General features: G+C 38.1%; 2 protein-coding genes across 2 annotated transcripts in view; both read left to right on the forward strand.

Annotated features, from left to right (window-relative positions):
- The window catches only part of NEB (nebulin), a 108,479-nt gene that overhangs the window by 1,545 nt on the left and 89,128 nt on the right, over positions 1-17,806 (forward strand). Inside the window, exons 2-15 of the mRNA XM_072341234.1 lie at positions 1,631-1,675; positions 3,987-4,190; positions 5,124-5,231; positions 5,985-6,089; positions 6,411-6,515; positions 6,603-6,707; positions 7,385-7,489; positions 7,999-8,103; positions 8,304-8,411; positions 8,901-9,017; positions 9,608-9,709; positions 9,790-9,897; positions 9,991-10,095; positions 10,739-10,837. Of these exons, the coding sequence (XP_072197335.1) occupies positions 1,631-1,675; positions 3,987-4,190; positions 5,124-5,231; positions 5,985-6,089; positions 6,411-6,515; positions 6,603-6,707; positions 7,385-7,489; positions 7,999-8,103; positions 8,304-8,411; positions 8,901-9,017; positions 9,608-9,709; positions 9,790-9,897; positions 9,991-10,095; positions 10,739-10,837 (1,521 nt within the window). The remainder of the gene's footprint in view (positions 1-1,630; positions 1,676-3,986; positions 4,191-5,123; positions 5,232-5,984; positions 6,090-6,410; positions 6,516-6,602; positions 6,708-7,384; positions 7,490-7,998; positions 8,104-8,303; positions 8,412-8,900; positions 9,018-9,607; positions 9,710-9,789; positions 9,898-9,990; positions 10,096-10,738; positions 10,838-17,806) is intronic.
- Positions 10,915-17,386, forward strand: LOC140254533 (nebulin-like). Its single transcript, XM_072341055.1, has 10 exons — positions 10,915-10,932; positions 11,680-11,784; positions 12,119-12,226; positions 13,024-13,335; positions 13,534-13,569; positions 14,534-14,740; positions 14,971-15,075; positions 15,382-15,489; positions 16,067-16,378; positions 17,033-17,386. Exons 1-10 carry the CDS (start codon positions 10,915-10,917, stop codon positions 17,384-17,386), a joined length of 1,665 nt encoding a protein of 554 aa, XP_072197156.1.

Genomic DNA, 17,806 nt, shown 5'->3' on the forward strand with positions numbered 1-17,806 from the left:
AGCTGCTGCCTTTCTCCAGCTGATGCTTCACCTGTGGATCTGCTTCAGAGCTCTGCCTTATTTAGGCAGCTGGAGAAAGCGGCACAGGTGGCCTTAATCACCCCCCAGTGCCTGCTGGAAGGGCTGTGTGGCTGTGCACAGTGATCTCGGAGGTTTCTGGAATGTGCTGAAGACAAACTTGATGCAGATGGCTGATGAACTATCTAGGGGAGATGCTCGGCTTGAATGTGCCACTTGAACAGGAAAAAGCAGGTGGAAAATGCAAAGGTTGACGGCAGTCTGGGCTGCAGAAACCACTGGAGTGTGGAGCTGAAGATTTGAGAGAAGCAAGTGAGGCAGACGGAATTATAATCACTGATTTCAGAAGGGCAAATCAGAGCCTGTTCAGGGCCCTGCTTGGGAAGATCTCTTGAGAACAGCCCAAGAGAGTTGGGTGATCTCCTCGAACAAAGAGCAAAAGAACTGTTCATTCGAGTGTGCAGAAGTCAAGTGAAGGCTGGTATGGAGGAACAAGCAGCTGAGTTCAGACACAAAAGAAGGTAGGAACAGGAGCTGAGTACTTGGGAGGAGTGTAGATGGAAATGTAAGACTTTACAAAGTGCATTCCTGTATGCATGGGCAAACCAGCAAGCGATGTGCAGAGCAGCAGGTATTTGTTATCATTGGCAGCAAGAGGGAAGCTGAGAGTGTGGGGCTGTGGTTTCAGTGGTCAGAGCACCTCAGCGTATTACTTAAAAGGTGTTTTTTTTGGTCATGGTTTTTGTTGTCGTTTGTTTGTTTTGATTTGATTCTTGTTTTTTTGCATCAATAAGCTTTATTCTCTGGTCTTCCAGATCTCTGATTCCTAGCAGAGACGTGGGAATGATGTAGCATCCACAGTAGAAGACAGAGTTAGGGATGACTTACCCCACTGGGATGTATATGGTTCCGGGGGACCAGAGGGGATGGATCAGGGGTGCTGATGTCAACGAAGGGCTGCTGTTTGTTGCCTTCAAAAGTTCACTGTCTTGTGGGGAAGTTCCTGATAATTGGAAAAAGCCTTGTTGTGCCCATCTTCAGCAAAGGCAAGAAAGAGGATCTAGGGATAAACAGACGGTGAACTCGAATCCTTAGGAAGGCTATGGAGAAAATCACCTTAGAAGCCATTTTTAAACACATGAAGAGCGAAGTGATGGGGAGCAGTGATGGGCAGATCATGGCTGACAAGACTTGGTGCTTTTCATGGTGATTTTACTGTGGCTGCTGATAAGGAAAGAACAGCAAATGGTCCATACCTGGAACACGGAAAGAGTGCTGAAACAGACTCATGTAATGTCACTAAATTGATGAGATATGAGCTGGATAAGTGGAGGATCAAGTGGGCAGAAAACTGACTGTGGAGCTCTGATTTCTGATTAGTACAAGGAAGCCAGTAATGGCTGAGATCTGTTAAGGAGATCCTCATCTGTTGGTAGGAGGGACTCTGAAGGCAAACCAAACAGATCTTCAGGACTTGATACCATCTCTGAACTGCAGTCTTTGTTCTCCTCAGGTGTGCTTTGAAAGCAGTCTTTCTAAGAGCCGGTACAGTTTGCTATTCTGTTTGACCTGTCCTAACAATGATTTTTTTTCTTTCTCCTTTCTTTGATAGTACTACATTGAGGAGACAATTGTTGAGGAGGGTGAACCATATGAGGTAAAGGTTCCTGTGAAGTTGAATGTGATTGATATATGCATTAATTACATCGTACATGTAATTAATGTGTAATACTAAACTAGTAGCCTTTTGCATTCTGAGGATCAGTTTTCCATAGTAAGCACGTAGGTATCAGCTAACAATTACTTTCTCTTAATTTCCTCTTCAAGACCTTGTGGGCTGACCAAGAGGACTTCTAGCTTTTTTTGGGCGTCCCATCTGTTTTTTAGCTTTGCATTTGGGATTCAACCTGGACATGCATTACTGTTTGCCACTGTTTGTTTTCCATCAGAAGGAGCAGAGGATGTGACTGACAGAAAAGGACTATGCCGATGTCCTTCCTGCTCTGTCTTGCTGATGCTGTTCCCTTTGCTGCTGCCCAGCAGCTAAATCTGCACAGGAGCTGACAGAATGAAGCAGCAGGTTGTGTTGTTATCAAGCCAGACAGGCAGAAAGATTACTTGGGTAACATATTGACACCATCTAATCATTAGTGTTAAAGGTGAACAGAATTATTGAGGGTATGAGTTTGGCTAGATACGTGTGTATTAATAACAGGGCCATATTGCACTATATGCAGCTTGTTAGGAAAAGAAGCATATAAAGATTCTGCCTGAACCTAGTTTGTGTGTATCTGTTCTTTTCCCTTTACGTTGTTTAATCTCACTGCAGAGTGGTCATGTGAAGATTTTTCATGTCACTGGTAACAAATAGATGTGTTACCAAGGAGTTATTACCATAACTTGTATTTCTATTGATGGTACAGATATAAGCAACTCTTTGCCACCATGAAATATTCTTTATGGCTTAGGCTTATGCTGAAACATCAGCTTAGCAGTTCCTTCCTAACGAAGGATCTGGTCCCCGAGTCTTACTGCAGTTTAAATTTAATGAAGTATCATGTGATTAATAACATTTGAGCAAGTAATTGAAGGCTGCGCTTTTGAAGAAAGCCTGTCATGTTATTTTTAACTGCTGCAGTCATCGGGCGTTAATCCATAGCCAGGGTGGATTTAAAGGGAGCAATAGCATGACTATTGCTGTGTCAGATCTGCCTCAGGTTTTGAAAACAGTGCTGTGCAATGAAGAGTCACATAGGAGTATGAAAGTCTTTTTAGCTGATGTGATTGGGTGTATTTCCATCAGCTGTAAGTGCTGTCTGTGGCATTAGCATGTGCAGGCCTATGAGTTATCACATGAAGGTAAAACAGAGGGATGTTTTTTTAATGTGAAATACTCTACTGTTAGAAGGAAGCCCCTCCAAGCTTTAGAAATACATTACTTCTCAAGGAAGTGTGTAGCTTCACTACTTCGTTATAAACCTAACATCAAGTAACTGAGTCTTGCCTAGGCAGGTTTCAAACTCTGCTGTGCTCCCGAACTTAAACACTTACTTGAAATGAGTTGTAAGAGATTAATCTGTTGTGGTGCAGAAGTAACTATTAACATCCTGACGCGTCGTTAGTGAAATGTAATCAATATTCACAGAATGAACAACCCGTTTGTAATGTTACTTTTGTGTATTTGCCAAGTTAATATTTAATGCTTGGTGTATTTTCTAGTCTACCTCATACTAATGTAAGTAACTGTTGGAAATCTGACCTTCACGCATTCCTTTGTTTTGTTTAAGCTAATTATGAAATAGAGCTTGATACTTTGTTCAGATAATTTCAGAGCATATTTTTCAGCTGTAATCATTATTTTAACATGCTTTGGATTAGAATCGTTGTATTAAAATTACCTCTTACAGCATGAATATGTTGATAAAATAAATGATGTAAATTAATTGCGGTCTTCTTTCCAGCGGGTGCTTGATCCATGAACGTATGTATGTTTCAACTGTATCTTTGCCATGATTATGATCTGACTGAGGATACGTATATTAGTAGAAAAAGTGGATTCCAGGCATTTGTTCAGTTGGTGCACCATAGGTTTGCCACAGGATCCCAATTACTTGGTATCTGCTGTGTCCATTCCTTTCGCAAGAAGAAGATAATCATTTTGAACAACGGTGTGCACCTCTGACTTTCTCAGTTTTCAGTATCATCGTTAGGAAACCTGGCTGTGCGCTGCCTGCATCTTCAACACTGAGAGAGTTGCAAAAGTCAGCCAGTTGTTGGATTCCTTGTGCTTTTTCAGTTTGAGTCACATAAAATGGGCATTACTGGCTAATCCCAGTAGGCGTCACCGTTTGTGTACACCATAGGTGGTTCAGGGATAAGAGCTGAGCATCCTGTATCAGAAGAAGTGAAAAAAGCTTACAATAAAAGTGTGATTTCTAATTAAAACACATTTTTTTCTCTATTCCCAGGTTGTCACTGAGATCACTGAGAGCACTGACACAGAATTCACAGGTCCTACAACCATCACTCGTACGGTTGAGTATGAGAAAACTTCTGGTGAGGATGCAGCAACTCCAGTCAGAAAGAAGACGATACGGAAAAAAGTGGACACTTCAAAGTTCTTGACACCTTATCTGCAGCACAGTAATAAAATGAAGGACCTGTTCAGTGAGGTGAATTGTCCCATGTCCTTTACTTGTTTAGAAACACCAGTTTTGAAAGCACCTGCTAGGTATTGTTGCGATCCTTTAAGCTACTATTTTGACTCCTCCTGTGCTTCATTTCATGACGTGTATTAGTGCTATTTGCTTCATGTAGGAAGTTTCCTTCTTTCAATTAAATCATTTCTTGCCTATTTCCTGCTTAGATGCATCATGTAATCTTTGGACACAAAATGCTTGTGGCAGATATCTGAAAACTTATCTTACATATCAGTTTATAGGTCTCCTGCACCATCTGACTTGGGTTCTTAAGTAAGGAGGATGCAGGGGCTAATGTTTATTAAATAGGGATCCTCAATATTTTGGACAGTAGTATATTTCTCTATCCCTCTATATATCCAAGAATTATTTTGTGCACAGTATGTGGGAACAAACACCTACCCAAATTCCTGTTATATATATACACCATTATTACCGTCATTTTACTGTGTTTCTGAAGGTGGGAAATAACTGCTGCACAGGTGTAAGATGGTGTCACACCGTTTTTCCTCAATTTTAATGTGTGATACCTACCAGTATTTGCTGTTGGAATGAGATCATATGTCCAAGATTGCTACTCTCACCCAAAAAGTTTCCTTCTTTGGTCACTGAAACAAGTAACTGAATGTATCAAGGGTGAGACGTGTAATGCAAATAAACTCAGAGGTGATCTAAAGCAGGCTCAGGGTAAAAATGTTTTTTTCTTGCTGTGTCAGATAGAAGAAAGTCAGTCGGTTAAAATAAGCAGAACTGTGCAAATATATTTGAGTAATGACAGCTTGTATTATTCAGTGATGTGCCCCAAACTCCTTCACTAAACAGATGAATGCATCAAAAATTACTGTTTACATTTCTGCTAAAGCCATAGAATGTGTCTTAATCGTATTTGTCATTGTTTTCTTTCAGAACAAGTACAAAGAAAAATTTAATAAAGAGAGAGGAAAGCCATATGCTTCCACAATTGATACCCCAGAAATTCGGAGAATCAAGAAAGTGCAGGAACAGCTCAGTGAGGTAGATACCAAATGTTCTTTCTGCAGTTCCAGTCCCTCTTTCAGCAGTAAACCTCACAGTTTGGGAAACTGAAATCCAAAGCGTCTTAATTCTTTGTAGAGTAAGTAGGGAGAATTGGGTCTCTGGGGATAGGAGCTCCCAGAGCTGAGTGGGGAGACACCTAAGCAGTGCTCAGGAGATGAGCAGCCATTAAATTTTGCTCAACACCTATCTTAGGATATATTGAGGAACATGATGCAGCAATCCTTGTGCTGAAGCTGACTGAGCTTGCTGTCAAACTGGGAATGGGATAGCAGCATTAGGATGGTTTTGTGCATTGTCTACTGGTTTGCCATTGTAGTGTGGCTGCTATGCTGCTTTTGGACTGCAGATAGTGTATGGTCCATGGTAACGGACTGTGAAATTAAGAGATACTGAATAGCGTGGGGATCTCCACCTCATTATACAGGTGGAGGCATTCTTAGGAAGAACTCAGATTATAGGATAACTACCCCTAGCTTGGATTCGCAGCTCTTGACATTGTCACAAAGCTGCATTTCCTTTTAGATAACTCACAAAATCTGTTTCTTTAGGTATTACTTCTAAGCAACAGCTGGTGCATGGTAAAGGTTAATCATGTGCCTAAAAGCTTTACTCAATACAGATCTTGGTTCTTTGCATTATCACGTTTCAAAATTTCAATAATCTGCTTTAAGGAAACACTTGTCAGTGTTTGCTGTAAATACAGCTGTGGTTTGGTATGCGTTGATTTAGGTTAAATACCGCATGGCTGGTGAAGCTGCTCGAACTATTTGCCATGTTGATGAAAAGGCCTGGGATATAGAACATGCGAAGAAGGTATCTCAGCAAGTGAGCAAGGTGAGTGAGTTTTGGCTTACCAGAAGGCTTGTGAACATTAACAGATCGTGAAGTTACTGATAGAAGTAAGGTTTTCAGATCAGGACACTAAAGCAATGTCTGTAGAACAGTTTAGAAGCACAGGGAAGAAGGCCAAATGAGTTGATCAAGGCAAGTATAAATATCTTAAATGTTTCCAATTCATATTTTTAAATGACATCAATATAATACTTTCACTTTGTAAAAGAAAGGGGAAAAAAAAGCTTTCCATCAAGCTGTTTATTAACTAATATAAGTATTTTCTAATAAGAGTGTAACTAGCCTGCTGATCTCTGTGTCCAGGTGTTATATAAACAGAACTGGGAGGAAAATAAGGACAAGTACTTACTTCCCCCTGATGCTCCAGAGCTTGTAAATGCAATAAAAAATACAGCAATGTTCAGTAAGGTAAGGAGAATCACTGGCTTAGTCAGCTGAAGTTTAAGAAGCATTCCAAGACAAAGATGAATTCATTCTGTATTTTTCTGTTCTAAGAAACTCTATACAGAAGACTGGGAAGGAGACAAAACATTGTTCTATCCGTATAATGACAGTCCAGAACTCAGAAGGGTGGCACAGGCTCAAAAAACTCTGAGTGATGTAAGTATCAAAGCCTGGTTGAAAATTGGATTTTGCTATGGTGTAACTTGGGAGGCTTCTCACTGGACTTTATAGCAGGACAGAAGATAAATATGCATAGATATGCACTGATAGCTGTGGTGCTGTTTCTATGAAAAAGTATATGCTCTTTATGTGTACCTATTGGCATTTTAATGTTGGATTTTGAGTGAAAGAAATAATTTGTCCAAGACCTTAGTAAGACCTCAAATACCTGTCAGACTGTGCTGACAAGCTCTCAGGGTTGGCTGTAAGCCCAGTAGCCCTGTTTGCCTTGTGAGGTATCTGCAAATCTATATGATCATGATTCAAAAAAACCAACAACTTAGTAGTTCATGAGCTTTGCTCAGCGTTGCTATTTGCTGATGCTTGGGATAAAAATAAAACAGACACAGAACACTTCAACCAAGTATTTCAGGTCTTATGTAAAGGTTTCAGGTGTCTGGTTTATCACAAACAATAGAGTAGTATACTTGAAAACTTTCCTAGCGAACTTTTCCATAGTTCCCCAAAACACATTGATTGAAAGATATTATTGTTCAGTATCTGTGGACAGAACTACTTTTGTTACTGGTGGTGTTAGCAGAGGTAAGATTAAATATTACCTTCCTATTGAAGTGGGCAGTTTCTGTAAACGTTTACTTCTTTCATATTTCCAGATTGTCTACAAAAAAGGGCACGATGAACGAAAATCTAAATATACTTCTCTGCCAGATCCACCTGATGTCGAACAGGCCAAGAAAGTGACACGGCAGCTGAGTGATGTGAGTAGAATGCAGTTCTCTTCCTTCAATAGAAATCTCCATTTTGGAATTAGAGAAGTAAAATGATACCAGAGAGCAAAAGAAAAGACCAGATCTCAAGATCTCTTTGGTTTTGTCAGTAGTGAGAGTCAGCTTTTACATTTTATTTCTTATAACAGATTTCAGAAGCAATAACAGTGAATTCTAGTTTAATTTTTGGGCAATATTATATCCCAGTGTTATGTGAATAGTGAAACAGCCAAAGGAATTTGGTAGTGATATCCTGTGCAGAGTATGTCTTATTAAGTCGTTTGGAATAGATGACTTGTTTAATGTATACCTCCTTTTTTGTCAGGGAACTTACCAATATAAATGAAAACTGAATGATAAGGTGAAGCCATACTTCACATGATTCTGTCAGTGACAAAGTGGTTATAATGCAGATGTAAAATAGGAAGCATCCTTAAAAAGAAGACTTCTAAATGAAAATTAAGCTGGAGACTAAGTATTCTTTTTTAATTTCACTGCAGATTATTTATCATGAAGACTATAAAAACAAGATCAAGGGCAAGTGGAGTCAAACTCCATGCTATGATGTTGCAATTGCAAAAATGAATGCAGAAAATTTAAGTATGGTAAGTAGATTCTTGAGAAAATATTGAAATGAGCAGCTTTATTTTCTGTATATGCCAATTTGGCAAATAGTGATTAAATTTTCCTACTTCCCTTGCTGTATTTTACTTTTTCTATTTAAGCTTCTTCATGGATAGCTGATTTATAATGCAGCTGCATTATGTTGATTTTTACTTTTCTCTACTTTTGTCTGTTTTAACAGAAAAAATACCAGGAAGACTTTGAAAATGAGAAAGACCAAATCTACTTCATGCAGACTGAAACTCCAGAATATGAAGCTAATAAGCGAGTTTCGGATAATGTCAGTAAGGTATGTTGTTATATCTGCTCCCATCTGTGTAGCTTGAATGTAGTTCTGAAGTCAGTTTGTGCTGAGGCTGTTTTGTCAGATGTCCAAAACAATTTCTTCTATGCAAAAGATTTATTTTTCTGCCCCTGCCACCCCAAAGCTTTCAGTGATTCCTGCTCGTGTTTATGAGAAGATAGTCTTCTGTCATTAACTTTTAAGAATGTAGTTATTCTAATATGTCAACTGGTAGTTAACAAATCAGAATGCTTAGCAAGGTGCTTTGAGGTCTGGGCATCTACTTATTAGCTGTCAATTATCTCACAACCCAACCTCTCACATAGTGATCCCTGCACTCCTGTGATCTGAGTGCTTCTCATGGTCCTTTGCCTTTATGAATCATGAGTTAAAAACAGAGGGAGAGCTTTCTGAAAATTTCAAGATGATATAAATTAGTGAGTATTTGGCTTTTAATACTGATTTTAAAAAACTCATTTTTTTTTGTTTTTAAAGATAAAATACAGAGCAGACTATGAGAAGAACAAAGCCATTGCTGATTATAATGTGCTTCCTGCTACGGAGAACCCATTGCTGAGGCAGTTAAAAACTGCAGGAAATGTACTGAGTGACGTAAGTATTGTCAAAGTATAGCAGCACAATTTTCAGTCATGTACAGTAAACCAAAACCCAAACTCATTATTTCTTGACTTCTGCACTGAATTTCTCAGTAATTTTAGTTTTATAAAGCTAGTGTTTTTCGAGATGGCCAGAATGGTGTATGTAGGGAGTCATTTCCCCACCACTGAGTGTAACATTTTGTGGAGATAGATACTGATTGTGTAGTTTGTTTATAATCCTATGAAAAATGAGTCACAAGATGGTGGTTCTTCCTTAGCACTTAGAACTTCTGCTGCTGGCTGCAGTGATAAAATATACACTTCTAGGTATTCATATGTACTGTATTTTTGATACCACTTCAAGTATGTATTGACATTCTTGATTTCTCTCTTGTTGTTTTCCTCTGTTTGGAAAGATGCTTCATATTTCTCACATCAGACGTTCAGAGATGATGAGTCAAACTTTCGTGTCTTTCCTAACAGTCCTAGGAGCCACTAAAAAGAATTAAAAAAGAAAAAAACAAAAATTCACTGTTGCAATTTATATTGTAAGTGCATTTCAGTGCAACCTACTTTATTACCCAATGTTATTTTCTTCCACAGAAATTATACAAAGAAGCCTATGAGCAATCAAAAGGAACAAGCGTGAACTACTGTGATACACCAAAGTTCCAGACTGATAATGCTCTGAAGAATTTTAGTGATGTACGTATTTCTGAGTTCATATCTTTCCGTACTGACACTCTTGATTGCTTTTCTTTATCAACTTGTGATTGTTCTTCCAGGTGAAATACAAAGATGCTTATCAAAAGAATATTTTGGGGCACTATTTGGGCAGTTTTGAGGACCCACATCAGATACACTGTATGAAAGTTGAGGCTATGAAGAGTGATGTAAGTGTGGTTGTCATTCTCTTCTTGCCATCGTGTTTTAATTTGGAGGAAGCTCGATTATGTTTTCTTATGGAATGTTTATTTTATCCCTAGAAAAATTACAAAGCGGATTATGAGGAGGAAAAGACAAAATGCTACTTCCCTCAGACCATAACACAAGAATACGAAGCTATTAAGAAGTTAGAGCAGTGTAAAGATGTAAGTATAGGGGAGTGGTTATCAAATAGCCGGTTAAATGTAGAGCATCTGCTCTGAGATGTCTGAAAATTTACTGAGTGATTAATTTTAATTTTTGAATGTGGTTTTATCAGCATAAGTGAGTTTTGAAGGCCATATTCACCTGTATTTTAGAAGTCTTTTGTGACACCTAGTGATCAAGACAGTTATAACACCATCTAACAAATAAAACCGTATAATTATGATAGTAACAAAATGTTAAATGACCCTCAAGCATCTTCTTGCTTAAGTCAGTGTATATTTACATTAATACTTTGAAAGTACTTCAACATGCTTTATTTTATTAATACAAACTGTATTTACTAATACTTGAAAATATTTTAAAATAGATATTTATTTGTAATATTTTATATGCTCTATCATTTATTGTCTATTTGTATACATTAAAATACTTTGTGTTTATACTTTAAAAATACTTCAGAAGTTTATTTGGGCTCTGATTGTGTTAAAAAGTAACATAAGAATCATTGCGCAGGACAGTGCTTATGCACACCATTATCATAACTGCTAGCTATCCCAAGTAATGCTACATCACTATGTTTTATTTAATAGAGAGATGTACATATTTACATTTACGATGAATGTATTTATTATTTACCCTCAGTACACCTACAAAAAGCATCCTGATCAGATCAAATTTACTCAAGTGACTGACTCTCCAGTACAGAAGCAAGCAGAGATCAATAGCAAACAGCTGAGTGAGGTAAGTGAACATACCAAACATGTCACTGTGCTGGGAGACTATAAATTTCTACACTGCGCCCACTTTCCAATTTTAAGATGATTCCTGAAATGAAGGTATAGCTGAATGTGGCTGTATATATATGCACAAACATGGACAAAGACACTTCTGTGGCCTGTTCCAGTGAAAGACCACCTGGAAATCAGACTTCTTACATTTTTTTTTAAGGAGTTGTACATGTCAGAGAATCATAGAGTCACCAAGGTTGGAAAAGACCCCTGAGACCATCCAGTCCAACCCTCCTCTTATCACCAATATTTCCCACTAAATTGTGGCCCTCAGTACATAATCTGAATGTTTCTTGAGCACCTCCACTGTTGGTGACCCCACCGCCTCCCTGGGCAGCCCATTCCAGTGCCTGACCACTCTCTTGGAGAAGTGTTTCCTAACATCCATCATGAATCTGCCCTGGCTCAACTAGTCCTACTGCTAGTTACATGGGAGCAGAGGCCAACCCCCACCTCACCACAGCCTCCCTTCAGGAGATGTAGAGAGCAATAAGGTCACCCCTGACTCTCCTCCAGACTAAATAATCCCAGTTCCTTTAACCACTCCTCATAAGCTTGTGCTGCAGACCCCGAGTAAAGACGTTTCTGAGTAAAGACTGTACAGAGCATTTAGGGCTCGTTTCTTCCATCAGTAAGATCAGTAATTTTGCATGAAAAGAGCAGTCTCTGTCTTTATGAGATAAATGGCAACATATATTTGCAAAAGTCAAACCTAAATCCTCAATTAATTCACAATGAACTGGCGCTGCTTGTACAAGGAAAGAAGAATTTATTTATGTATTATATGTTTTACAGAAACTCTACAGATCTTCCGGTGAAGAAATTAAGCATAAATACACTCTCCCCCCAGATGTCCCACAGTTTATCCAAGCCAGATACAATGCTGCAAACGTCAGTGATGTAAGTGATAACTTTATAATGTGTTACACACGGCCCATGAGTTTTTGGGTATGTTACAGATATGCCTATATTGCAGATTTCTTCCACTGGTGCACAATTCTTTATAATCAGCTTCTATCACTGTAATTTTTCACTCTTGGTATCATATGAATTTCCAAGCAAATCCCAGCTACTCATGTAATCAATTTAGTTTAATCAATGAAGAAGTAATAAAACACTAAAGGAAGCATCTTATACTAAAGATTTGCCAGGAGTAGCTTTTGTGTAGCTTTTATTTGCTTATAATTCATATGAATACTAGCTTCTCTAGAATAATGCTGGTTTTCTTTTTTAGGCCTATTATAAACAGGACTACCATGATCTAATAGCTAAAGGGAACAACGTGTCAGTTGATGCTATTCCAATTACTCGAGCAAAAGCTTCAAGAAACATTGCTAGTGATGTAAGTATTTGTTCCAGGTATACTTATTTTAGGCATTTAGTAAGAATGTCATTCACTTCAGGCCATGTGGTAGACTGTAAGTATTCCATAAGTCTCATTAGAGTCACTAATAGGAGAAAGATATTCTCAGTCTTTCCCAAAGTGTTGGTTTGTGTAAAACATCTTTTATTCTAATCAATTTTGCTTTAGATAAGCAAGTGCTACTGTACTATGTTTCCTGAAGCACTCTTCATGGTAGAAATGAAATCAGTAGCTCTTGCAATTGTTTGCTGACAGATTTCCAGTAAATTAGCTACATTAGCATCTACTTCGACTGTGAGACAATATATACTGAGATAGTTTTGAGTCAAGTGGATGAGTACAGCTTATAAATGAACTGGAAGGCCATATATCACAAATTGTTGAAGTGGATCATGATTCAGTGGTTTCAGGGAAGTAGAGGAAGCTTTTCAGTAGTACTTTTTGCTGTTCCTTTAAAGTGAGAGAGATGGATTGTCTCAGTTGTTTTAATATTTTTCATACACCTCTTGGCACAGTAATTTTAAGGAAAATATTTCATTTCCTTTCAAGGAAAGCTGTGGCTGGTGAGTCGTTATTGGTGTAGCTGTTGTGGAAAGTCTTAGATGGTGGAAAAAGAAAAGCTGGTATTGTTGGGTATGCTATTGAGGCTAATGCTCCTGAGCAGGTTGCAGTTTTCCTTTCCAGCAAAGGTCATAACAGATTTTCTTCTCTTTTTTTTCAGTTTAGACTTCAGTAGCTATGCAACAATATCTTTGATCTCTTTTCTCTTTTTTTAGTATAAATACAAAGAGGCATATGAAAAGGCTAAAGGAAAACAGGTTGGTTTCAGAAGCCTGCAAGATGACCCCAAGCTTGTTCACTACATGCATGTTGCAAAGATTCAGTCTGATCGTGAATACAAGAAGGACTACGAGAAGACTAAGACTAACTATCATACACCTCCTGATACATTCAGTATCCAGGCTGCAAAAAAATCTCAGGATGTTGCTTCTACTGCCCACTACAAAAATCTGATCCATCACTACACTTATCTGCCAGATGCTATGGATGTTGAGCTTGCAAAGAACATGATGCAAATTCAGAGCGATGTAAGTATTTCAGTGGCTGCTGTCTCACTGATGCATAAAGTAGGTATTTCTGTTCAATAAAAGTTGCCATCACTGTGTGGGAATAGTTTGTTTTCATGGTGTCCTGGGGAGCAGCATTAGAAGCTTTAAGTACCAGCTGGTGGAATTTAGAAGTACCACGTTCCAGGTGAGTTACACTCAAAATGATTTTGATGGTAGCATGTCTATGAAGAGCTGATTTTTGGAATATGGCATGCAAATGATTTTATTTTGTTTTTAATTTTTTTTCAGAAAACTTTATTTTGCAACTAGCATAATTTTGTTTTATTCCTTAAGACTTTTAAGTTTCCCTGTTTAGTCTTCACATGAGATAGACGTAGAGTAGGTGGACTATTAGTGAATAGCGTGATGGGGTGGACAAACCATAGGTACTGGTAGTGTTAGGGATAGCAGGGATACCTCCTCTGGAGACCTGTAGCATAAGAGATTTCTTGCAGGACTGTCTTGGTTGTTCTTGCAGCTGTAGGGTTTTAAATAATTGAGCATACCAGGTTGCACTCTGCAGTTGTTTGGTTGCTCTGGAGTTTCCCTCTCTCTAAATTTCTGTGGAGGATGTCTCCTTTTGAATTTAGACCATGGGAGGAGCTTAAAAATGTGTCTATAGTATCCTTGCATTCAGGCTGTTCACTGACTGTACCTAAATGTCAATATTCATACTTTGTGTGTTACCTACATCATTGTAGCCTGGGCAGTTTTTTTTAACTTGAAGCTTGTAAATTCTGCATATTTCACTGTGGGAGGAATTCTAGGAGGAAAACAAAACAAATTCTCTTCTCTGTGGACCTTTGTGTAAAAGACCAGCTCTGGTAAAGACTACTGAAACACGGGCCAAATTAAACCATGGTCAGTGAACACCTTATGGTAGTTTAGAAGTTGTTAACGATTGGAAGCTGGTGAAATTTTTCACAAGGGTAAGAGAAAAAAAGCTTAGTAAATACTGAAAAGTTGTTAATATTTATAAGAAATGAATGAGGAAGAAAAAATACAATAGCTTACTTTCTCATGTAATGACAGAAATATAAAAAAAAGAATCTATTGTTCCCATTTAGAATTCGTAGAAAATTCCTGCTAATGTAGAACATACCAGCAAGGCTCTGTGACTGTTGTTTACACAGTTCTGTGGGATAACCTTGGTTCATGTTGCCTTTCTGTCCTTCAGAATGTATACAAACAAGACTATAACAGTTGGTTCAAGGGTATTGGATGGAGTCCTCTTGGCTCTCTGGATGTAGAAAAAGCTAAAAAGGCTGGAGATGCATTAAATGAAAAGAAGTACCGTCAGCACCCGGACACCATCAAATTTACAAGTGTGCCAGACTCAATGACAATGGTTTTAGCTCAGCACAATACCAAGCAACTGAGTGACGTAAGTAATGTTTTGTTATTGATGCAACATGGAGGTTTTGTTTCTTACCATGGGTTTATGATTTTTATGTTACAATCTGATGTTCCATCTTAAAATCTCCAGAGTTTTAAAAAGCACAACAAATAGTGAAATTGTAATTTGTTGGTAGGAGTTAAGGGTAGTTGTTTTGTCTCTGTTAATATTACCTGTTGTGTTCTTATTAACTGAGGTTTCTTTATCTTGCCATGCAGGTAGCATATAGGCAGGAGGGTGAAAAAGTAAAGCATAAATACAAGCTTGATCCTGATGTTCCTCAGTTTATTCAAGCAAGGGTCAATGCCTACAACCTGAGTGATGTGAGTATGCAACCAGTAGTGCATTCAATAACATATTTATCATTTCTTAATAGAAAAATGACTTTTTGTATCTCCATGCTATGATATTGAGTACAGAAATGTGCAATCAATTGAACTGCTTGTCTTGAACAATGGTTGTAGTGAATTTATCGTAATAAAGCTATAGATTGTGTAGAGGTTAGCATTTTTCCCTGCAGTTGCACAGACTAATATTTTGATCACCATAAATAGAATAAAAATAGAGACTTAGACATGTTAATATTTCTTAGTGTGACATTGCTCACTTACGTATTTTTTTCCCATAAGGCTAACTACAAAGCAGACTGGAAAAAAACCATTGCCAAAGGCTATGATCTGAAACCAGATGCCATTCCTATTATTGCTGCTAAAGCATCTCGAAATATTGCAAGTGATGTAAGTATATTTTGCATAAGAGGAATGCAAAGGTCTGTTGCCTTCTTTCTGGAGCATAACGTGCTAGAGAGCATATGCTATGTACATGTAATGAAATGTAAATGCTTAATACTGAGCATTGAAATTCTTATGGTAGAAGAAAATTCAGATGTTCACATGAACCTGAGTAAGGTATTTCTATATGTTTTAATGTGGCTGCTAGTGAGCTGGGGCTGTGCGTTATATATGCTTAAAGTATCCACCGACTTCTTTGATAGTTTCTGTGTGACAATTTATCTAAGCTGTGTTCTTAGCTGCCAAAGACCTGTATGTTTAAAGACCTGTACATCTACGTGTTTGGCATTCATGAACTGTACAGATATGTGGCTCTTCTCAGGCAGCTGCAGTCATTTGGCAACATTAAAGTTTGGTGTGCCACCTGAAGCAAGCAACAAAAGATCTGAAATGCAGAAGAAAATTTACTAAATTTGTAAAAGGCTGGAAATGAATTCCTTTTTGAATTTCAATGTATTAAAGTTATCAGTCGTATGTCTTATATTTCCAAAGTAGATAAAGATTTCTTTTGCTTTGTCTCTAGTACAAGTACAAGGAATCGTATGAGAAAGGTAAAGGCAAACACGTTGGATTCCGTAGCCTGCAGGATGATCCTAAACTTGTTCATTACATGAACGTGGCCAAAATCCAATCAGATCGTGAATACAAGAAGGATTACGAAGTGACCAAGACCAAATATCATACTCCCTTGGATATGTTCAGTGTGACGGCTGCCAAGAAAGCTCAGGAAGCTGTTACAAACACAGGCTATAAACAGCCCATTCACCATTATACTCTCTTGCCTGATTCTGTGAATCTGGAGCTATCCAGAAACGTGATGCAGCTTCAGAGCGATGTATGTAACAGTTAATCAGCTCTTTTTTTTTCCTTGTCATTGTTAATATGTCGCAGTGTTAACCTTTTAAGGGTAGAAAATGAACTATATCAGATTAAGAGTGGATTGAGATCTGATCTTGAGCTGGATATTTTCCAAAGGCTATTGTATGTATGTGCAGTTGATAAGTTCTAGGGAACTTACTCAGCAGATAGCAGCTTTCTTTGTGTCTCCATGTATTTGACTGCTCAGCAAATTAATGTCCTGCTAAGCATCCTTTGTACTCTTTCTCACAGATTCACAGTGAATCAATTCTGCTGTGAACTGAGCTGATTAACTAAGAGTGCCATTAAAATAACTGAGTTTATTTTTGTCAGGTTTTCATGTTTACTGCTCAAGGTTTGTCTTAAAGTCTGGGCATTTGTTATGTACTTCTTAACGTTGGGTTAGTGAAAACAGTTTCTTTATCCCTAATAATTTTTAGTGTTTTACTGAGCAGTTGGAAAACATCAGTGGTTTCGGCAAGCTCGTGTAAATTCTGCTTAAAAATGAATGACCAGGAGGAGGTTTAAGGCCGCATCTGTTTGTGTTTGACTGTTTGTTTGTTTATTTTCTATATGCATGGGCATTCTAATTTCCCTTATCTCACTGTTTTGCCTTGTTATTTCTTAAAAGAACGTGTATAAAGCAGACTTTAATAACTGGCTGAGAGGAGTCGGCTGGTTGCCAATTCAATCCTTGGATGTAGAAAAGGCCAAGAAAGCTTCAGAGATTCTCAGTGAAAAGAAGTATCGCCAGCACCCCGACAAACTGAAGTACTCTATTCCAGTGGATGCAATGGAACAAGTGCTAGCTAAACAAAATGCCCAGACTATGAATAAGGTGAGAACCTGTTCAGATGATCACAGCTATGGCATTAATAGGGTCTTCCTCTTGCAACATTTGCGACAGTTGCATTCCCACAGAGGTCATAAGAATTTCCAGCGGGTGTACTGGTTTAGTTGGTTAACATTGGGCACTAAGAGGTAATAGAAGCCTCAGACTCCAAGCATAGTTAAGTGAATTTCATTTCAAGTTGATAAAGACTAAAGATTTCATTTCTGTGCCTGTGATCAAAAATGCCCTGTGCAGATTTTTACTGCTTTGGCAGCCTCTGCTCTTTTTCTGCAGAAAGTATTGGTAATAAATAGTGGGCTGAAACAAATCCTGTGAAATCCTGTCTGCTTTCACAAGCATCAATAAGGAACTAGGAATTATTTAAGTTTGTCTCTAGTTATCTCAGACACCACTGGAACTTATTCTTTGTTTGCTATGGAAAAAACCACCAATGCTTTACATTTAAGGATATACATAAAGCAGTGAAGACTGCAGACTTAACATTTTCAATTTAAATATTTCGTAGTTATCAGAAGATACTTTTCAAATGTCTCAAATGGAGTATCAAGGAAA

Source organism: Excalfactoria chinensis, chromosome 7 (genome assembly GCF_039878825.1).
Source record: "Excalfactoria chinensis isolate bCotChi1 chromosome 7, bCotChi1.hap2, whole genome shotgun sequence".
In the NCBI taxonomy this organism is placed as follows: Eukaryota; Metazoa; Chordata; class Aves; order Galliformes; family Phasianidae; genus Excalfactoria; species Excalfactoria chinensis.